The 21439-nt window shown below is 42.9% G+C and overlaps 1 protein-coding gene across 1 annotated transcript in view; it reads left to right on the plus strand.

Moving 5' to 3' along the window:
* The window catches only part of CCDC170 (coiled-coil domain containing 170), a 51283-nt gene extending 30243 nt beyond the window's left edge, over positions 1 to 21040 (plus strand). The window contains exons 9-12 of the mRNA XM_029943251.1: positions 5914 to 6087; positions 8429 to 8671; positions 17662 to 17898; positions 19632 to 21040. Coding sequence (XP_029799111.1) covers positions 5914 to 6087; positions 8429 to 8671; positions 17662 to 17898; positions 19632 to 19832 — 855 coding nt within the window. The 3' untranslated portion in view covers positions 19833 to 21040. The remainder of the gene's footprint in view (positions 1 to 5913; positions 6088 to 8428; positions 8672 to 17661; positions 17899 to 19631) is intronic.
* The last annotated feature ends 399 nt before the right edge of the window (positions 21041 to 21439 follow it).

Genomic DNA, 21439 nt, shown 5'->3' on the forward strand with positions numbered 1-21439 from the left:
CTAGGGCTTTCTTGATTCAGGTTAATCCAATTAAATTCAACAGGTATTTGCTGAACGCCTGTTAGGTATGAGACCCGGAAGGTTTGGACACACAGTTCTTGATCATAAAAGAAAGGCTCTTCAATCACTCAAGGAGACAGACATTCTGGTCATTTGTGGTGACTGTAGAGCTGTACGTGTTGTAGGAGGTGTGTTGATTGACAAAATGCTGTCAGTGAAGGGAATGATAACTTCTGGGTAAGAGGAGGAGTTTACAGGGGAGAGGATAGTGGCATTCACCCTTGCAGGATAAGTAGGATTTTAGAGGAGAGAAGGAGCGGACGCCTTAGAGGAAAACAGAGCGAGCAACGGCACGGAAGTTCGTAAGTGCATGTATTGTCATGGTGCGGGGTGATTGTTCCCGTGTGGCCGGGACATGGCCTTCTGTGGGGTTGTGGCAGGAGAGAAGACTAGCATGGTTTGGATTATGACGATTCTTTATTCTCACTCCTGTAGAACACGAAGTGTAGTAGGTGAGTTTGAGCGTTGCGGGGTTTTAGAACGGCGACGTGATGACACTTGAGGCCATAGCTACGCAGGGACAGACTCAGGAGTGCGAATGGCGACACCCCAGTGCGAGAGAAGGAGAGTACAACGAGAAGGGACCCCCACTCGCGACCTGACCGTGGGGAGATCCCCTGTGACCGTCCATGGGCAGTCAGAGCAGAGTGGCAGAGAGCAGAAGCCAGTTTGCTCTGGGCTGAGGGGTGAGTGGGAAGGAAAGGTTGGAGCGCAGAAGTAGATTCCTAGGAAGTCTGGGGACCAGAGAGAAAAGAGGCATGACGCCGGAGGATGGAAGGAAGATTTTATTGGAGGGAAGGGGAAGGTACACATTTGTGGGTCACAGGAGGAAAACAAGAGAAAAAGAGACAAATGGGATTGGAATTTGGATGAAAAATACCCTTAGGTTAAAAATAATCTATATTCTGGATACTCACTCATCCTCATTGTTCTGTGCTTCACAAAGCTGAGGAAGCATCAAGCCCACATGGAGGGTTGGATAGGCAAAGATATGTAAGAGGTCTGTGGGGCATCCTAGTCTAAGCAAACGAGGACACAATAGTTAATTAATGGAGGTAAGTGTAAAATTCAGCAGGAACTTGGATAAAGTTTCCTGTTTCAGTGAGTGAGGAAATGAGCCCTCTTTGCACAGGAGGTGGCATTTATGAGAGGCTTTAAAGAATGAGTAGGAGGAGCCTGGGTGGCTCAATCGGTTAAGCATCCGGCTTTGGCTCAGGTCATGATCTCACGGTTCGTGGGTTCGAGTCCCGCGTCAGGCTCTGTGCTGACAGTTCAGAGCCTGGAGCCTTTTTCAGATTCTGTGTCTCCCTCTCTCTGACCCTCCCCTGCTCACGTGATCTCTCTGTCTCTCAAAAAAAAAAAAAAAAGGGGGCACCTGGGTGGCTCAGTTGGTTAAGCCTCCGACCGGCTCAGGTCAGATCTCACATTCGTGGGTTCGAGCCCCACGTTGGGCTCTGTGCTGACAGCTAGCTCAGAGCCTGGAGCCTGTTTCAGATTCTGTGTCTCCCTCTCTCTGACCCTCCCCCTCTCATGCTCTGTCTCTTCTGTATCAAAAATAAATAAAACATTAAAAAAATTAAAAAAAAAAAAGAATGAGTAGGAGTTTACCAGGCAGAAGAGGTGGGGAAGGGACTCACAGTACAGAGAACCACAAGGGGGAGGAAGAAGTGGGGGTGTGACCTGCTGTGACCTGCTCAGGAGACCAGTGAAGCACAGGGACACTGAACAAGGGGCCTGGTGAGACATGCAAGGACCATTGCGACAGGGAAGGCTAATTACCCAAGGCTTTATCATATAGGTAATGGGAAGCCATAGAAGGTTTTAGAGGAAAAGAAAGCTTTCTCTGAAGGCAGACTGGCTTTGAGGGTCTAGAGATGAAAGGTAGGGAGCCCAGGTAGGGGGTTGTTCAAATAGCGTAGAACAGAAGGTAATAAAGATTGGGACCAAGCAGTGGTTTTGTGAACGAAGGGGCAGACTTGACAAGTTTGGGAGGGTGAAGAGTATCTGGAAATGATGTGTTGATTGAAACTTTGAGTTTGAAAGGAAATGTTGCACCTGAGTCAGTAATATGTTAAACTGGAAGAAATCTGACTGCTGGACCATCTTCCTAGATGTCCCACGAACACATTGCACTAATCATTTTCAAAATGGAAAGGATCACCTCTCCACAAATTTGCCCCCTCCTGCCTCGGAGATGAGGAGGTAATCTGTCACCAGGCACCTGAGCCCAAAGCCCCAGGTCATCCTTAATGCTTCCTTCCTTTTAACTAATTCCTAAACCCTGTAAATTCCACCTCCTTAACGTATCTCATAGCTCACCCTCAGTCTCTATATTTAGTGGCAGTGCTCTGGCTCCAAACATTATAATCATCTGTATAGACTGTCCATGCAGCCTTCCAATAGCTCCCTGCTGCGGCCAGGGAGGGTTTAATAAAATGTGTGTCTAGTCTTATCTTTCTCCATCTTAATATTGGCCAGGGGCTTTCGATGGCCCAAAGGCTCAGCTACAGATTTCTTCTTCTTCTTCTTCTTTAAATGTTTTTATTTATTTTTGAGAGAGAGAGAGAGAGAGAGAGAGCGAGCGAGCGAGCAGGGGAGGGTCAGAGAAAGAGGGAGACACAGAATCTGAAGATAGGCTCCAGGCTTTGAGCTAGCGGTCAGCACAGAGCCAGACGTGGGGCTTGAACCCACGAACCGTGAGATCATGACCTGAGCTGAAATCAGACGTTTAACCGACTGAGCCACCCAGGCGCCCCCAGATTTCTTCTTTCCATGGCTAGGCATTCTGCGACCTGGCCAGTTCTGCTCTCCAGTCTTTCCATCACCCGAATCTCTCCAGCCCACGGTGGCGAGCCCACAGCTTCAGGGGACTCACAGGGCCCTGCAAGGGTGTGTGGTGACTGATCTCTGAGTCTAAAGACATCCACGTTCAAATTTATAAAAAACAATTGGATGGCCAAAAAAAGAAGAGGGTGGGTCCCGTTTGGCATCCTATTTGCAGGTTGTTATTCTCTCCAAGAAAATGTCCTCCTTACCTTCTTCACCTGGCAATAGATAGATGTCCTTTGAAGACTCCAATGTCACTTCCTCGGGAAGTCTTCCTTTAGAGACTTAGTTCTCCTTCGTGCAACAGGTGCGTGTCTGTCACAGCCCTTATCACCCTTCTTGTCTTCAGTTTTAAAATCCGTCTTGTCCAGTCAACCCCAAGCTTCTTAAGGTCAGAGGAAATCTTTGTTTTTTTTTCTTTTCTTTTTTCTTGGTTTCTCCAGCAATTAGGGAAGAGTCAATGAATAGTACTTAAATTGTGAAGAAAGATATAAAAGGCAGGAATTGTTGGTAGACTGGTGTCTCTTCCTCGTGTTTTCTCCTCATTGTAATGACTTCTTCATTTTCGTTGAGATTGTGCCAGAAGAACTCTCAGTTATAAAAACAAATTATGTAAATGGATTCCATCCTGGTGAATATTCTGTACATAACTTCCTGTGAGATGCGTGTCCTAGGAAGGATGACAGGCATGTAAAAGTGAAAAGCAAAGTCACACAGAGTTTAAGTTTAAATATAGTTAATTGGGGTGCACACAGAATAGAATATATTTATGCTAAACTGTGGTTCAAGTAAATAAGTTGTACCGTAAATCCTTCCAATGACCCTACCTTTCTGAGGCAGAGCCGAGATCTTTGAAACGGACACTTGTTCTTTGGGCTGGGGCTTGGTCCTATCCTTATCCCGTTTTGCCTGTTGTAGATCCTTACATGCTGAGTGATGGGTCACGTACAGGCATAGCAAAAGAGGCTTTTTGCTTCCCCATGAAAGGTCCTGGTTCTATTTTATTTACACAACAAACAGTAGCAATTATTTTTACTTTCATTCACCCCTTCAAGATGAATAATTCTAAGGGGAGCATTGACACACATTAAGAAGTGAGAAACTGGGGTGCCTAGATGGCTCAGTCAGCTAAGCATCTGACTTCAGCTCAGGTCATGATCTCACGGTTCGTGGGTTTGAGCTCCACGTCAGGCTCTGTGCTGATAGCTTGGAGCCTGGAGCCTGCTTCGGATTCTGTGTCTTCCTCTCTCTACCCCTCCCTTGCTCATGCTCTGTCTTTCTCTGTCTCTTGGTAATAAATAAACATTTAAAAAAATTAAAGAAGTGAGAAACTGATGATGTGGAAACAAAAGCAGCGTACCGTCTTGGGCTTATAGTTCAGCACAGTGACCTACCAGCTTGTAGCACAGCAGATCAGCAATACCTCCCATGACTGTGCCTCACAAAGGACAGATTGCATTGTCAGTGTGCCATTCAACAACATTTGAATAATTATTTGAATCACAAATCATTTTGTCTTGATGACTAAAAGTATACATAGTTCTGGGCTTTACACTGGCATGCTTTGGTCCTCCAGAAATTATACTTACTTAAACATATAGTTGCCTCAGAATGCCAGATAGATGAAGACTTACTGTGAGGAGAAAAGAGTTTCAGAGAGAGAACCCAAGTCATGACGTGATGATACAAAGAGCTCACCGATTGGTTCGCTCATCCAGGAGGCACGAGGGAAGCGTTCCTCTGTCTGATATGGCCGGGTAAACCGCAGAAATTAAGTGAAGGATATAAAAAATATGAACTTCAAGGGCTGCATGCACCCTGATGTTTTTAATGGCATTATCAACAGTAGCCAAGTTATGGAAAGAGCCCAAATGTCCATCAACTGTGAGTAAAGAAGTTTTGGGGTGTGTGTATAAAAGAAAGAAAGAAAGAAAGAAAGAGAAAGAAAGAGGAGAGAGAGAGAGAAAAAGAAAGAAAGAAAGAAAAAAAGAAATTATTACTCAGCCATAAAAAAGAATGGAATCTTGTCATTTGTAGCAATATGGATGGAGCTAGAGAATATTACGCTAAGCGAAGTAAGTAAGAGAAAGACAAATACTATAGGAAGGAAAACCAAGAAACAGACTCTTGGAGAACAAACTGATGGCTTCCAGAGGGGAGGCGTGTGGAGATGAGACGAACAGGTGATGGGGATGAAGGAGCGCACTTGTTGTGTTGAGCGCCGTGAATTGTGTGTAAGTGTCGAGGCACTAAATTGTACATATGAAACTAATATAACACTGTATGTTAACTAACTGGAATTTAAATAAAAACTTGGGGTAAAAAAGAGAAATCAAATAGAGGAGGATCCTAGAACGATTTGGTGACATTAACCTGTTAAAATAGGAGCCTTGACTTCATCGATACAGCTGTATTTTACAATGCTGTTCCTTAAACTATGTTAGATTAAAAATTCTATAAGACATTTTTTGTGTGTAGGATTTTAACTTAAAAAAAAAAAACAACAACCCTACAAACATTGTCCAAGTGTGTTTGTACGGAGAGCTTTGATTTTGGAGTGATCTGTGGAGTCCGAGGTGAGTCACGTGGTAACTGTTGTCATTTGTTTTCCACATTTGAGACCAGGGCCACTTGGGGTGGAAAAATTGCCATGGAAGGTTTGTGGATGAGCAGATCCCAGGAGCTGGGTTAGCCAGGAAGGGGCAGCAGTCTGTCGCCAAAGCAGGGATGCAGCTGTTGTCAGGAGGCTACCAGATTTGTCACATGGCAGGGTTAAGAAGAGTGTCTAATGTTACATTGAACATCATGATCACTGACAGGGAGAGTCAAGTGAATTTGGACGATCAGCAGGACAGGGAGCCGGCAGGGTGGTTCTGGAATCCATTACCAAACCCTGGGGTCCGGGGCCAGGCTCCATACTGGGTTTAATGAGACCTATCTGTAAGCTTGGGGGAAGAGAATGATTCTATGAGATCACTTATTAACTTCGTTTTTGTGCCTCATTTTAATTTTTGTTCTTGGGTTTAGTATCTTAAATTTCTGGATCAGCTCTCAGAGAAAATGAAATTGGACCAGATGGCTGCTGAACTTGGCTTTGACATGCGCCTGGATGTCATTTTAGCTCGCACAGAACAGCTGGTCCGCCTTGAGAGCAACGCAGTCATTGAAAACAAGACTATTGCCTACAATTTACAGAGAAAGGTAGGGGATACTGAAACTTGCTAGTGTTGAGAGAAGGGATTGCTGAGAAACTTAAATATTGAAAAATAGTTCACTTCCCCTCGTATTTACCACTGGGGTTAGGAAACATATACATATGTATTTGGAATTTGAGTCTGTTTCAAGACTAAGGGATGGTGAGTATATCACCTAAGGCTATGTTTGACTGTGAGTCACAGAGACCCAAAGTAATGGCGGCTTATATGGCTGGAAGTGGTTCCTTCCCATCCGCCGTAAATTTCTGGAAATAAGGGGAGTGTGACAAGTGTGTTCTGTCAAGTTTTCAAGGAGCTAGGCTCATTTCAGCTCATTAATCTCCTATCCCTAGGGTGGTTCATGCCTTTATGGTTCAAAATAGTACCTATGTGTTCCAGACAGAAGTTTGGAGAAGAGAGGGATGAAGAAGAGGGATGCAGAAGAGCATGTGTGAGCTGTCTTTTGATGGAAGCTTCCAGAATTTGCCACATGAACTTGTGTTTATATCCCATGATTCTGATGACCAAAATGAGCTTCAGGGGAAGCTGGAAGACTGTAGCCTTTGTGCTGGGGAGCCGCTGGCCTACCTGAGAAACTGTTGCATTATTGAGGGAGATGAGGAGTATTTGGGAATATCTAGCAGTCTCCGCTTTGATACACTCTCGCACCGGAGAGAAAAGTGAGGAGACGCGTTTACTTTTCACTCACTCAAAAGAAGAGTTAGAAACAGTTTAGACTAAATAAATGAATGAGTAGATGAAAAGGATGAAAATATAATTATTAGTTATATAATTATTGGCATTGGTGAAAGACAGAGCAAAACACAGATGTGTTCTTATAATAGTTCTTAGGAGAAAATTCTATGGTGGAATTACAGGCTGTGTAATGGGTCACATCTGGGATTCCAGTTTGGTTCCGCCAAGCTGTGTGACCTTGGACAAATTACATACCTCTCTGTCTCTACTTCTTCATATTTAAGATGGGAATGGTATCTACCTCATGAGGTTATTTTTAGTAAGACCCATTTTTAAACTCTTGGCTCATAGACTGAGCTGTATTCACACTTGACCTCTTCTCCACTTACTAGATTTTTAGGAATACTTTATAAAAGACAGCAGCTAACCCCTGTTACCATCAGAGACGTTAACCTGAGCTACAATTCTTTCTGAAGTTCTCCTCACATAATTGATTTTTCCCCTCAATCTCCAACATCATTCCTTCTGAAATATTGTATAATTATTAAAATTACCAGTTGTATAGGATTCACCAGGGTAATTGTGCAGTAGAGTGGAATTTGACATGAAGAAACTCAAGGAAGGGAGTTTGGTTAGAGAGACATGAAAAGGGCTTTGTTAAAAATGGGTCTGGCTCTGGACATTGCTGCCGTGGGTAGACAAGATACACAAGCCTGGAGTTCAGTCTATCCTTCACACCTCTGAGAAGTGCAGAGTATATAATTAGGGAAAATGTGACGGTTTTCCTCTCTCACATTCTAGAATTCTGTGTGATTCCAATCCTCAACTTTTACAACAGATGTAAGAGGTTTCTGTACTTAATATTATACTCACTAATTGTGATATCACAATCCAGGAGGATTTATTTTCCCTTTTAGAGTCTATAATCTTTTTCTAAAATCCATTATAAATTCCTTCATCAAGTTTGGTTGTCAAGAGTGATAAGTGCTGTTTGAAGAACTCATTCTCTGCATGGTTTGTGGCTGGTGTAGACCAGCTGGATAATAAAGACACCAATGAACTACAACCTTCTTGAAAAGTCCTCTCTATTGCAAAGATCTTAAACATATAAACATAGCTTTCTCTAAATACTTCCTGGTATAACTTACTTTAAAAAGAGATCAACTCTCACGTATGGTGTCACTCAGTCTGAGTCTGAGGGATTGACCTTACTCAGTCGTGGTTTTGGGCACTAACCTGCACTCTATCTTCTTTTAGCAAAGACCAGTGCAAGCAAAGTTGCCATGGGGGTGGCGGAGAGGATTTTGTCTCTCTACCCGATTCTGATCTTGCTAAGCCCATTTTCATAGTTTTGAACATCATTTATCGTGTCTGTTACGGCGAACATAAGGCTGGAGGGAATCCAAGGTGGAAGGCCTACTTCTCTGTGCGTTTTCTGTGGCTCTTTTGTCCATACTTTGCAGCTACAGAATTCATTCTGGGAAGCATAGGAATAGAAAATGCAATCAGGAAAAGGAATCCAGTTACCTTTTCTGAGGGTTTACCAATGAATCTCATTGAAGTGTTGATAAAGATCGACATGATCTGAGCAATTCATTTATAGTTACTGACTGATGATTGTTTAAAAAAAATCCCTGTTTGTATCAAATCAGCTCAAGACCCAGAGAGAAAGGCTGGAGAGCAGAGAACTGCACATGAACCTCCTTCGGCAGAAAATTGCCCAGCTGGAGCAGGAGAAGCAGGTGCGTTCGGCCTTGGCAGTAGAGAGGGACGAGGCCAATCTCACCCTAAGAAAGTTGCAGAAGAAGATGGAGAGGCTGCAGAAGGAGCTCAGTGCATGTCGAGAATCGAACATAGAACTCAAAGCCCAGCTCGCTGACACCAATGAACTTAAGGCAAGTGCCCATCTAAATTCCCTTGTTGCTTTTTGCAAGTTACCATCCAGGTTTATGTGAAAGGGTGGTGATCATACAGCAGACACACCAGAAAAGAAAAAGAGATAAAAGCTTTCTGTGATCTTCTTGAGTTGTGGGAAAAATGCAAAAACTACACAAAACCGGCTTAGGAGGGCCATGTAGCATCTCTTCAATACTTGGAATGAAGCCATGGTTGCTGTGTGAAAAGCCCATGAAAAAAGGGTGATGGAAGTGAAGGGGATGAAGAAGCCGCTTATCTTTTGTTTTTTTAATGTTTTATTTATTTTTGAGACAGAGAGAGACAGAGCATGAGAGGGGGAGGGGCAGAGAGACAGGGAGACACAGACTCTAAAACAGGCTCTGGGCTCTGCGCTGTCAGCCCAACGCAGGCGGGGCTCAAACTCAGGAACGTGAGATCATGACCTGAGCTGAAGTCGGAGGCTTAACCGCCTGAGCCCCCCAGGCGCCCCAGAGGTCACTTAGTCTTGATGAGTCCTGAGTCATACAGGGATGTACGGAATCATTATACTAAAGCTAATCTAATACCTGATGTTAATTACACTGGAAGTGAAAGGGAAAAAAAGGCAATGTTAAGTACAGAAAATTGAAACGTTTCTTCCAAGTGTGGGTGACCGTGATATTTGGGATCAGGGATTTCTCACGCAGGAATTTGTGTAGCAAGAAATGAGAAAATAAGCACAGCTCTTCCGTGAGAAGAGTCATGTAGCCAACACTGGGTCTTGTGCTCTGTGAGATGCCATCCGTGTCCCCAGAAGTGAGGAAGGGACCCTGAGTGGGGCAGTGTGCTTCCTGGATTTGAAGTGTTCAACTTCTAATGGCTATAGAGAAGGAAGGAATTAAAGCCTAAAAGAATTTAATCAAAATCTTTACAATGACATGTGTGTGTGCCGCTGGAAAGAATATGTAACTTCATATGCGCATACCCTTTCTGGGAGAAATGCGTGTTGTGAATCCAGATGGGAATAATGTCCTGGCTCTTGACAGACGGGCTCTCTCTCTGTAATGGATGCTTGGAATGTTTCTGAATCTAGAAACAGACCAGGGGGAAAAGGAATCTGGAATTAAGCTAGCACTTCAATATGTGTAGTGGGGACAATATTTGAGGAAATATTACCTACTGTTTTTTTTTTTTTCTGAGTCATTAGCTCTTTTCTCCTGAAACCTTTCTATGAGGCTTTTTTCCCCAGAGGAAAAAAAAAAGGGCAGACACAGCCCAGTGGAGGAACATACCTAAAAATAAGAGAAGCAGGAAGCAAGGGAAAGCATCTGGTGGGATGCGAAGGCTGGCAAGCAAGTATCAAGATGAGTATCTTCCACACCCCCCACACCTTGAGACTGACCTTTGGGGGGGGTGTGTGCTGGGGTCGGGGTAGAACCCCTTTGCTGGAAGGGGCAGGAGGTGCTAAGGTAGCATCAGTGTCGTCAAAGCAGGTTTTGCAGATGTCCTGGACTGGATACAGAGTGTCTGTCTCAAGGGGGTGTGTGACAGGGCATTACATCGTGTTCAGAACCCCTGAAGTGAAAAATGGGTTCCCTTTAATTTTCTTTCAATTTTCCCATTGTCAAAGAGAAAAATCTTAATTAGAAGTTATTAAGGCAAACCACAAGAGACTCTTAAATACAGAGAACAAACAGGGTTGCTGGGTGGGGGGCGGAGTTTGGGTTAAATGGGTGGCGGGCCATAAGGAGGGCATTTTTTTTGCAGTGAGCACTGGGTGTTATATGTACGAGATGATTCACTGGGTTCTACTCCTAAAGCCAAGACTACACTGTATGTTAACTAACTTGAAAAAAAAAGGAGTTATTATGTCTTTACTACTATTCTTGCTATACCACTGGCCTTGGGCCTAAGAAGATTCTGTTCTACTCATTGGCTTCCTTGTGTTGAAGGAAAGATAAGAATAGTTCACATAATTGGTGTTGAGTATTCAGGTACCAAAACAGACTAGGAATGATACATAAAGTGAACCCGGATTTCAAAACAGGGAGGTAAATTCTGTCATCAAGAAAGGGACGTGTTTCATTATAAGCATGTTTTGGTGGAATAGTTCAAATTCTTCAAAGAAATGTATGATATAGAGGAAAAGTAAATAACACTGGGTTGTTGTTGTTGTTTTTTGAGAGAGAGGGAGGGTGCAAGTGAACGAGGGGCAGAGAGGAGGGAGAGAGGGATGAAGAGAGAGAGAGAAGCAGGGCTCACCCGAAGCGCGGTTTGGACTCACAAATGGTGAGATCATGGCCTGAGCCAATGTCCGATGCTTAACTGATTGAGCCCCTCAGGCACCCGGCACTGGGGATTTTCATACACTGAGGTTGCTGAGCTCCACAAAGCCAGAGGAGAGCATGTGGAGCAGTCTGGGTGATTCCTAAGGATAACTAAGTGGCAGCGACATGGAGGAAGCCTGTTGCATGCTGGCTTCCTGGAGGAAGGACGGAAGTGAGGGTGTACTAACAAGACCACCACTGCATTTCTGAAGCCACGTGTGGTGGTGCTGGTGGCTACAGTGTGAGTTGCGTGGCCTCTGACCCCCAGCCCCGCCACCCTGCAGCTGAGGACATCTGGTCCCTGCCAACAAATGTTCCCCTTCTCATTGAGTGCAGTTTTCTGTCCTCAAGAGAAATTACGAAACTTAATTTAAAAAGTCGGGATTGAGTCAACCTCGCTGTTTCTTTTCCTGCTAACCTAGTTCTGAAGTGTGCACTGCTTCTACGGCTAACATCGGAGCACTTGTTCTCCATAATTGGGGCGCTGCTCTGTTCTTTTTACTCCACTCATCTACTCATCATCTCAGAGACCCTTGCTTCCCTTGATACTGGAGGCCTGCCTTGCTTTTTTCCAGTTTCCAAAAATTGAGATTCCATCTCTGAGTGAAGTGGACTGGGTCCTAGTGTCAGGATCCTGACATTAACTTGCAGGTTCCAGGTCACTCTCTGCATGTCTCCAGACACTGTAAAGCTAAAATAAAATAATGTGCCAACAAGAGCACTGGGTGTTATATGGAAACCAACTTGATAATAAACTATATTAAAAAATAAAATGAAATATAATAATGTGAATGAGTATTCTATAAAGCAGGGTACAAAAATTGGTTGCCATTTTAGCACATTTTATCACTGCCGAGGGTGACAGTTGTACTGTGGGACTGTTGTCCTATGGCGCTGGTAGAGTCTTCAGAGTTACCGTAACTCAGGAGCCTGAATAAGATCGGCTTGCATGGAGCATGGCAGCACTCAGTCTAGTGACAGAGGATGTCATGATGGGACAAGGGATTTCCATCGGGGACACCCAGGAACAGGGCCCAGCACCCACTGGGTGAGAGTGAGGGACGAATGGTTTTAGAGATGGGCACTTACTGTTTCATAGTAGTGTGGGGGCCGTTGGGGGTGTGGGTCTGAGGAGGGCGTCTTCCAGGCTAAGAGTATTGGCAGAAGGCTGGGATCCCTGGCTGAGACAACTCTATGAGTTGGAAATGGTGTTGGGGAGAGAGTAGCCCCCACTTCCTGTAGCAGCAGTTGGAAAACAGCTAGTGGAAGTTGAGTCCTGGGTCTCAACGACATCTGGCCCAGCTCTGTACCATCGCTCAGCGGGATTGTTAGAATCATCTGCAAGTGGTCTTTCCACTTAACCTTTCACAAGCAAGCCTGATTTCTGTAATTAAGTTTTGCTCTTTGGGTGGTATGATTATGCAACGCGTGGTCTAGTGGGCGTGTCTGGCGGAACCATTTCCTATTCCCGTGTCCGTGGTGTAGAGCAATGTTTCCAAGTGTGGGGAGTGCACGCCTTGTGGCGTATAAAAATGCTTCTAGGTGGTTCATGACAGGCACTGTGTAATGTTCACTCTTGAAGTGAAAAATAGATTCCCTTTAATTTTTCTTCCAATTCTTTCACTATTAAGGAGAAAATCTTAATTAGAGGTTATTATGTTTTTATGCCTCTAGAACATTTGCTGGTCTACTTTTCAAGCAAAGAATAAGCCTTAAGCTCAGTGCTGAGCACAAGAAATAGTACCTAATGATACTGTTTTGTTTTTATTGTACAGTGTTTTTTTTTCTTCTTTAAAAATTTTTTAATTCCACTATAATTAACACACAGTGTTACATTAGTTTCAGGTGTACAATATAGTGATCAACAACCCTATACATTATTTATTGCTCCTCATGATAAGTTGTACAGTGTTTCTTTTATTTTTTTATTTAAAAATTATTTATTTTAATAGTTATGCATTTTTGAGAGATGGAGATAGGGAACAAGCAGGGTAGTGGCAGAGAGAGAGAGGGAGACATAGAATCTGACGCAGGCTCCAAACTCTGAGCTGTCAGCACAGAGTGTGACATGGGGCTCGAACTCATGGACCATGAGATCATGACCTGAGCTGACGTCAGACGCTCAGCTGACTGAGCCACCCAGGTACCCCTGGGTTTGTTTTATTGATGTCTTCCTGTTGTGGGAAATTCTAGTGAAATCATATAAAATTCCTTTTGCTTCACCAAATACCTGGGTCTGTGACCCCGCCCAGTTGACACATAATGTTAACTATCACAGTACCTTTTTATGCTGAATACTATTCCATCATTTGGATATACCACACTTGGTTTATGCATTCAGCATTTGATGGACATTTTGATTGTTTCCATTTTTTAGCTATTATAAATAAGGCTGTCGGGAGCTTTGTGTGGAGTTTTTCTGTGCATTTCTCTGCCTGTTGCAAAATTGTGCTCAAAGACCTTGACTCCTAGGTTATCCCAATCTCCCTTTTAAAGACTCATGCAGTAAATTTCCCCCGAAGTCTCAACCAGGATAAAATGAACCTTTCCAGATGAGCTATTAAATTTTAAGTCGGCAGGCAACCCTGATTATTTTAGAAATCTCTTTTTGAAAGAAAAATATTCTTTTATAGGTTCCCCTGCCTGTGTTGAGTCAAAATAATTTTCTTACAGTATTGCTTTCATATATACAAACTTAATGCTGTGTAGAAATTTCTTAATCTTGCTACATTTTTACCACTCTAAATTTCACATTGATTTAGAAAGCAAAATGAAGTATAAAAATAAGTTAAACACATTAATGATGTAAATTCAATGTGCCAGGTTATGTTATTCCCCTACAGTCATCATGAATAAGAGTGTGTAGTGTCCATTGCTTGTGTTACCATTTCTTTTGAGTCTGGCATGCCTTGTAGTTCATGTTTTCTAAGGACAGAGCATTTATGCTACCCGGTGATTTAATTCAGTGCTGCAGACATTTTATTTGCACATGCACCGTGACATAGTTTGGCCTTCATTTGGTATGAACACATTATTTATGTATTAATTCCACCTTTGCTCTTTTCTCATTAACTTAGAATAATTAAAGTAGTACTACTAATTGGTACAAACATAGGTTTTTGCACAAGTACAAACGCAGACACTGAAATCTTGTGGCAGAACTCCAGAGGATCCAGAAAATGCTTTGTGTAACTCACGAAGCACCATTTGCTTCTTAGCTCACATCAGTTATGATTGGCCCCTCGTAACAGTGCCTTGGATAGAGATGTTTATTTCTTCCTCACCGAAAGGAAGGCAATGCCATGCTTAGTAGGATGATCTAAGGATCACCATCAGCAACCCTGCCTTGTTCTTTCTGCCTCACTGTCCTAGCAGTAGTTTTTATCCTCAGCGCCACTTCTTAACACAGCTGGCTGCTGGGGCTCTGGCCTCATTCCAGCCACCAGGGAGGAGGAAAGAGGGGAGGACACGGTGAAGGCCACTTTCAGGGACAATACAATGCTTTGTATTTCTCATTAGCCAGAACTGAGTTCCTGGACCTCACTTGGACGAAGTCAGCCTGGGAAATGGGTCTGTTCTGGGCAGTAAGAACAAAAGAAAGAATAGATATTTGGAGGAGAGGTATCAGCTTTCAATCTGTACCACGTGGCCCAAATTTGGTAGGGAGCTGTGCCCCCAAATCAGCAGTCCGACAGCAAAACGGACAAAAACTCGGTGAAAAGCCATTGTCATCTTCATTGTAGCCTCTCAAGGAAACACCAAGAGGGAGTAACATTTGTTAGCCAGCAGCAAAGGATTTAGGAATTGGAGGTTTCTGGTCTGCTGGCTTTCAATTCCCTTCCTGGTGTCTTGGCTCAGAGCTCCATGACTCGCCTTTGCTCCCCGATGACAAGACCTGAGGCAGCCCTTGGGATTGTGATAATGTCTCATATTTTTCAGAAATTCTTGGCTACGAATTCTTCTCATTAGGACCTGATTTATGTACTTCTAGCTCTCCAAGCTGTGTTCCATCACTCTTGGTAGATAGTCCACTGTAAATGTTTTTCCAATCTGAGCAGAAAGGCTTCATGTGTTTGTTAATACAAGGTTTTGAATTTAGTCTCTGAATCCCAGCGGCTTCCCACATTGCCGCCCATTTTCTCTGCAGCAAGGAGATAGTTTGCATATGAAGGGAGTCTCTTTGTCTTAAAGGGAGATGGCTTTGTTTTAAAGTGGATAGATTTCATTCATGTCCTGTCCCCAATTTGTAAAATGTTTGATAATCCGTGGAATATATTATTTAGAGCAGCTGCTTGTATAATTTAGAAATAAATATACATATATATTAAAAAACATTTAGCAATAGGATGCATATTGTATTGATCATTCATGGGGAAGTTCCCTTTCTCAACTTCTTGTTTTGAAGAATTTCACATCGATAGAACAGTTGCAAGAGCAGTATAACGGACAGTATTTTATTCTTCACACAATGATTTATGGAATAATTGTTAACATTTTACTGATTGCTATGTTTTGCCTAATGAGGGAGGGAGGTTTTCATTTTTGCTGAACTATCTGAGAATAAGTTACATGCATTGTGACACTTCACCCCTAAATACTTGCTGCATATCTCTCTTAAGACCAAGAATATTCCTCTTTTTTTTTTAATTCTCAAGTTGATGATCAAATTGCTGAACTATGGATATTTTATATAGTTCCTGGGCTGTGTCACGAATTATTTCAAAGCATTTATTCATTAATTTATTTATTTTTAAATGTTTATTTATTTTGAGAGAGAGAGAAAGAGCACACATGTGTGCGAATGAGAAAGCAGGGGAGGAGCAGAGAGAGAGAGGGAGAGAGAGAATCCCAGTCAGGCTCCATGCTGTCAGCTCAGAGACTGACAGCTCTCACGAACTGTGAGATCATGACCTGAGCCAAAATCAAGAGTCAGATGGTGAACATACTGAGTCACTCAGGTCCTCCAAGACCGAGAGTATTCTTCTTGGTGTGACCACTGTACGTCATCACACTCAGGAAGCACTGTCGAGGCGATATTTTATAATGCTGCAATTAATATGCTAGCCATATTCAGATATGCGTTCTGATAAGTTGAAATCCATGGATGATCTTCAAGGGCCACCTCTGTAGACCTGCACTTAGTGGGTGCCATTAACTTGACTCAAGTGGCAGATCTTCTAGCGACATGTCATTGGCTCAAAAATGGACTCAGAGTTCCTTCCTCCAACTGTCGTTGGCTTTTTATTGCCTGTCGATTCCCCAAGCTGCAGTGGTGGTTTTTACACCTTCTTGATTGCAAGTCCCCCAGGAGCTGCCAGTTTCCCAAGGATTCCCTGTCTCCTGCATGGAACCAGTTTGGAGCTTTGTTTGTCCTAGCATGTCTGCCATCAGCTTCCTCTCTGCCGGAAAAGGAGCTGAATTTCTTAAGAAGTTGTGTGTGTTCTAGTGGATGAAATCAAACTTCTGTTATCTAATTTCAGAACATTTTCATCACCCTTAAAAAAAAAAAAAGAAAAAAAAACCATTAGCAGTTACTCTCCAATCTTCCCTCCCACCAGTTCCTGGGCCTATTCTGGATCTTTCATATAAATGGAATAACCAGTCAGCAGTCTTTCATGACTGACTCTTCCCACCGTTAGCATAATGTTTTCAAGGTTCATCCAATATGTCAGGATTTCATTCCTTCTAATCGCCGTGTGACATTCCAGTGTGTGGAGAGACCACATTTTATGTATCTGCTCGTCAGTTGATGGGTGTTTGGATTGTTTTGACTTTTTTGGTGATCATGAATAGCGCTGCTGTGAACCTCTGTATGCAGGTTCTGTGTGATGTAAGTTTCCAGTTCTCTTGAATATATCAACCTGGATGTGGAATTGCTGGGTCCTCTGTTATGTTAGCCTGTCACCAACTATGTTAGCCTGTCGCCAGCACTTGTTATTGTGTCTCGTTCTGATTGTGGCCATCGCAGTGGATGTTAAGTGGTAGCTCATTCACATTTATTTTTAATGGCCAGTTTAAAAATTTTTGTGTCACATATGCAAAACTACCTCCAGTTCTTTTTTTTTAATTGTGGGAAAATATACATAACATAAAAGCTACCATTTTAACCATTTTTAAGTGTACAATTCAGTACGTTCATTAAGTACGTTCACAGTGTGGTGCAATCATCACCACTATCCGTTTCCAGAACATTTTGTCATCTTAACCGGAAACTCAGTGCCCATTAAATAACTCCCCATTCCTCCACTGGGGTTGGAATTCTATTCTACCTTCTCTCTCTAGGAGTCAGCCTGTCCTAGGTACCTCCCATAAACAGAGTTATGCAATAGGTGTCCTTTTGTGTCTGGCTTTTCTAACTTCTTGCAGTGTCTTTAAGGTTCACCCATGGTGTAGTACTTGTCAGAATTTCAACCTTTTTTATTCCTACTCTGCTATAAAGACAATGTGCCTCACACTCCACATTCTCCAATGATGGTTCTTTGACATGTTTATAAACTGTAACGGCCTTAAGACATGTTTGCCCAGCATATATGCTTAGCAAAGTCTGTATAACTGGGATGGATTCCATTCTTTATTCATAAAAAAGTTATTAAGTGCATTCCATTGGCTTCTAGTTTATCTTGTTGATATAGTTGTCCTAAATCAATACAAAAGAAATTATTGGCATTCTGTTCACTTCTTAGATTAAGACTTTGGAACAGACCAAAGCCATTGAAGACCTAAGTAAATCCAGAGACAAATTTGAGAAGATGAAGGAGAAAGCCGAGAAAAAGCTAATGTCAGTCAAGTCAGAACTGCATTCTACAGAACATGGGGCTAAGGAGGATAGAGAGAGAGCCAGGAACATGATAGAAGTGGTAACCAGTGAAATGAAGACCCTAAAAAAATCTCTGGAAGAAGCAGAAAAGAGAGAAAAGCAGGTGGGTAGAAATTTGGTGGTGAAATCTTGTTTAGGAAAGATAGGACAATTCAAAAGCTTGAAAATTGTTCATACATTTCTTCAAAAACAATTTACAAAGCTTTCTATACCATTTCAACGTATCTGTCTGCCCTCTCGCATCTCTTTGGCACTAAAATAACCATTATGATTTACTCCGCTAAAAATAATAATTCACATTATTCATGTTCATGGCATGAATTGTAGGAAAGAAAAAGACGTTCTTATCAAAGCAGTGGAAAGCCTGCAAAATGCCAGTTTCTGGTGGAGAGGTTTTTATTATGTTCACTGATTGCCTCTGACGTGTTCGAGTCATCCCAGGCTTCGGCCTCAGGAGGGAAAGCTTATCTCCAGCAGAGATCAGTGACAGGAAACAGTCCCAACTCTCAAACAGTGGCACCAAGACTCGATGGCCAATCTAGCCCAGATGGAAGCCATAAAACAGCCCTCGCTCGCTGGCCGGTTGCAAAGAGGAGAGTTTTATCTGGTGAGCACATCAGGAGGTCAGGCACAAAGAACTGTGCCGGGCAGCCTGACCCCCATTGCTTTTGGCTTTCATCTCCGTCTCTTTCTGAGGCTCAGAAGGGCAGAGAATGGACTCTGATCCTGGAGTATTCTTTTCTCTTTGGCTGCCTCTGCTCTCGCTCACATGTCAGGCAGAGCTGGGGAAGGCCAAACCCTACAGTGTGCGTTCTCAGAGGGAAACCTCAGAAATGAAGAGCTTTGACCATATTTGAAAGGGGAGAAACGTTTGAGGGAACGTTTCTTACCAGGGACACTAGGGTGGAGGAGGTATTATGTTCCCTGAGTTGGACTCAGCACAGGAAGGAGGTTGGGATGTGAATGGACCCATGGTGAGAATGTTTGGAAGGCAGTTTTCTTGGAGGTAACATTTGTCTTCAGATTGGATCGCATCTCTCCTAAAATGGAAGGTACTTCTGGCAAGGTGTTGCCCAGATATCCCTGATGGATCTGCCCCTGCTGTAGCACAGAATCACAGTGACCAGTGGACGTGACTTTGAAGGACTGTGAGGCATCTTTTCATCCATTGTCTCCAAGCTCACCACCTTTCCATTTTTCTTTTTGTGATGGATGGAGAGTAGTCCCAGAGGGTCCATCATTACGAGTTGTGAGAGGCTGTTTATGTGATGCCATTTGGTAACTATGTAGAAGTCCTTCTCTTTTCATCAGGTCATACTTTCTTGCCCTTTTTTTTTCCTTTAGTTTAAGTGGTTCCATGCGCACTTAAAATTCCATGTAGTTAACACCCATGGCTACAACCACACCATTTGCAAAGCACTTCCTAGTGTACAGAACACATACACAGTCATTATTTCATTTGATCTGAATTTCAGAACAGCCCTGGGAAGTAGGCATATGGTTATTTCCCTCTGGAAGTGAGGACATGGATCTCCTTTATGGTTGTTTTTCACTGAGATTCTTGACTTGGTAGCCAATGTCACACTAATTGGCTCATCAGAAAAGTGGCTATGAAATCACTGAAAGTTGGTGCCTGAAAGACTTTAGGGATATTTAGTAGATTTGCCTTCTTATTTTATAAATGAGAGACCTAAGGGGAAAAACAGTAAGTAATTTGCCTACCTCCTGTACCTCCCGGTTTTCCACAGGGTTTTGTGGGTTTTGTTGGATGTATTCAGACCAGCAGGAGCCAGTACATTTTGTTCTCACACTTAATGTCTGTGTTTGATCTTGCAGCTGGTGGACTTCAGGGAGGTGGTTGCCCAGATGCTGGGCTTGAACATGACCTGTCTTGCGCTTCCTGACTATGAAATCATCAAATGTCTTGAAGGACTGATCCATTCACATCATCATCATTTTATCACCTGTGCCTGCCTCAAAGATGTGACGCCTGAGCGAGATGGGCACCCACAAAGTCACTTAAAACTCCTTCATTGAATACCATGTTTCTTGAATGAGGTGGATCTAAGCAATGGCAGACAATTCTTATTTTAATAATACCCTAAACCCTTGAAATCTGATCAGTATAGAATACCATATACCTTGATGATAGAGCGAGAATCCATCATTTGCAAAAATAGATCTGAGATGCCAGCTGTCGGGAAATGTTTGACCCTAAAACCACCTATTGTTTTGTTTGCTGGCTCGTTGGGACCCAGAAGAGTTCAGTAGATTGCCCATCTAGAACGGGCAGTGGTGGTAGGAAATTTACATCGATGGGATTCTTTTTATGAGTCAGGGGCTTTATTACCCAATTTAATTCTCATAATAGCCATGTGGAGAAGCTTTAATGTTTGATTTTACAACCTCTCTGGGGCTTAGAGAGGGTGTTATCTACCCAAGGTTGCAACTGGTTAGTACTTGAACCAGAAGTCTTACCACGTTGGCCCTGGTTCAAAGGCTGTGCCTTCTCTGCAACCCCACACTCCTCCAGTTTCTCCGGAATTCCTGAGATCCAGGTGAAAATTGCCCCCATAAACCAAGGAAAACATTCATATAATCAAGAATTGTATGATTCAATTCAATTCAAGAATTGAAGCCCAAAAAGTTTATGAATGTTACCTGTATGACTTCTTTAAAAAGCAATATACCAAATTATTTGGTAAAACATAATGTAGGTCTGAGGTCCCATAAGAAATGTACCTGTTTGAAATGTGGCTGCCAGGTCACATTTGGTGGCAGTTTTTCATGTTGGAGGACGGTTGATCTCAGACCTTGAAAAATGAAACCTTTAATGTGAAACCTGTCAGATGAAATCCTGCACAATTTTATTCACCAATTTATCTGAGGCACTGACAGGAGGGATACGTTTTTTGGATTAGGGTTTTACGACTTTCTATCATTTTCTGCCTTCTTTTAAACTTTCTGTTTCACAAATATTTTTCAGGAAACCATATTCTTAACTTTATTGAAAGAAACTTACTTTCTTGGGTGATTACCTTATTTTTGCCATATGTAGTTTTTTTTTAATAGTTTCTGAAAAAAGCATTGGTGTCTAATGAAAGAAGAGGGGAAAAATAGATTCCATCCAAACATTAAGATAAAAAGCAAGTTCTACAGGGCGTGTGGGAAGCTTAGTTGGTTAAGCCTCTGACTCTTGATTTCGGCTCAGGTCGTGATCTCACAGTTCCTTTGATCGAGCCCCAAGTTGGGCTTTGTGCTGACAGCAAGTAGCCTGCTTGGGATTCTCTCCCTCCCTCTCTTCTGCCTCTCCTGGCCTGGCGCGTGTGTGCACTCTCTCACTTTCAAATAAAGAAATTAAAAAAAATAGACAAAGCAAATTCTAGAGGAAAGGAAATGAGTTTGACACTTACTGATGACAGATCAAACAGAGGAAGGGTCATGGTTGCCAGGCTTTCTTCCCTGTGTGCAAGGACAGTTTAAAGTAGCTTTTGCAACTGAATAAACACACCTGCACAGCCCTGACTGAGGGCATGAGCTAGGTCCGCAACGGGCTGGAGACGTAGTGTTGGATTTTCCCAGCGGATGTCATGCAGTCTTGGGAGACCCCCTTCTGTGCTCCATGGAAGCTGTGGCTGCTGTTC

This window comes from Suricata suricatta, chromosome 7, assembly GCF_006229205.1.
Source record: "Suricata suricatta isolate VVHF042 chromosome 7, meerkat_22Aug2017_6uvM2_HiC, whole genome shotgun sequence".
In the NCBI taxonomy this organism is placed as follows: domain Eukaryota; kingdom Metazoa; phylum Chordata; class Mammalia; order Carnivora; family Herpestidae; genus Suricata; species Suricata suricatta.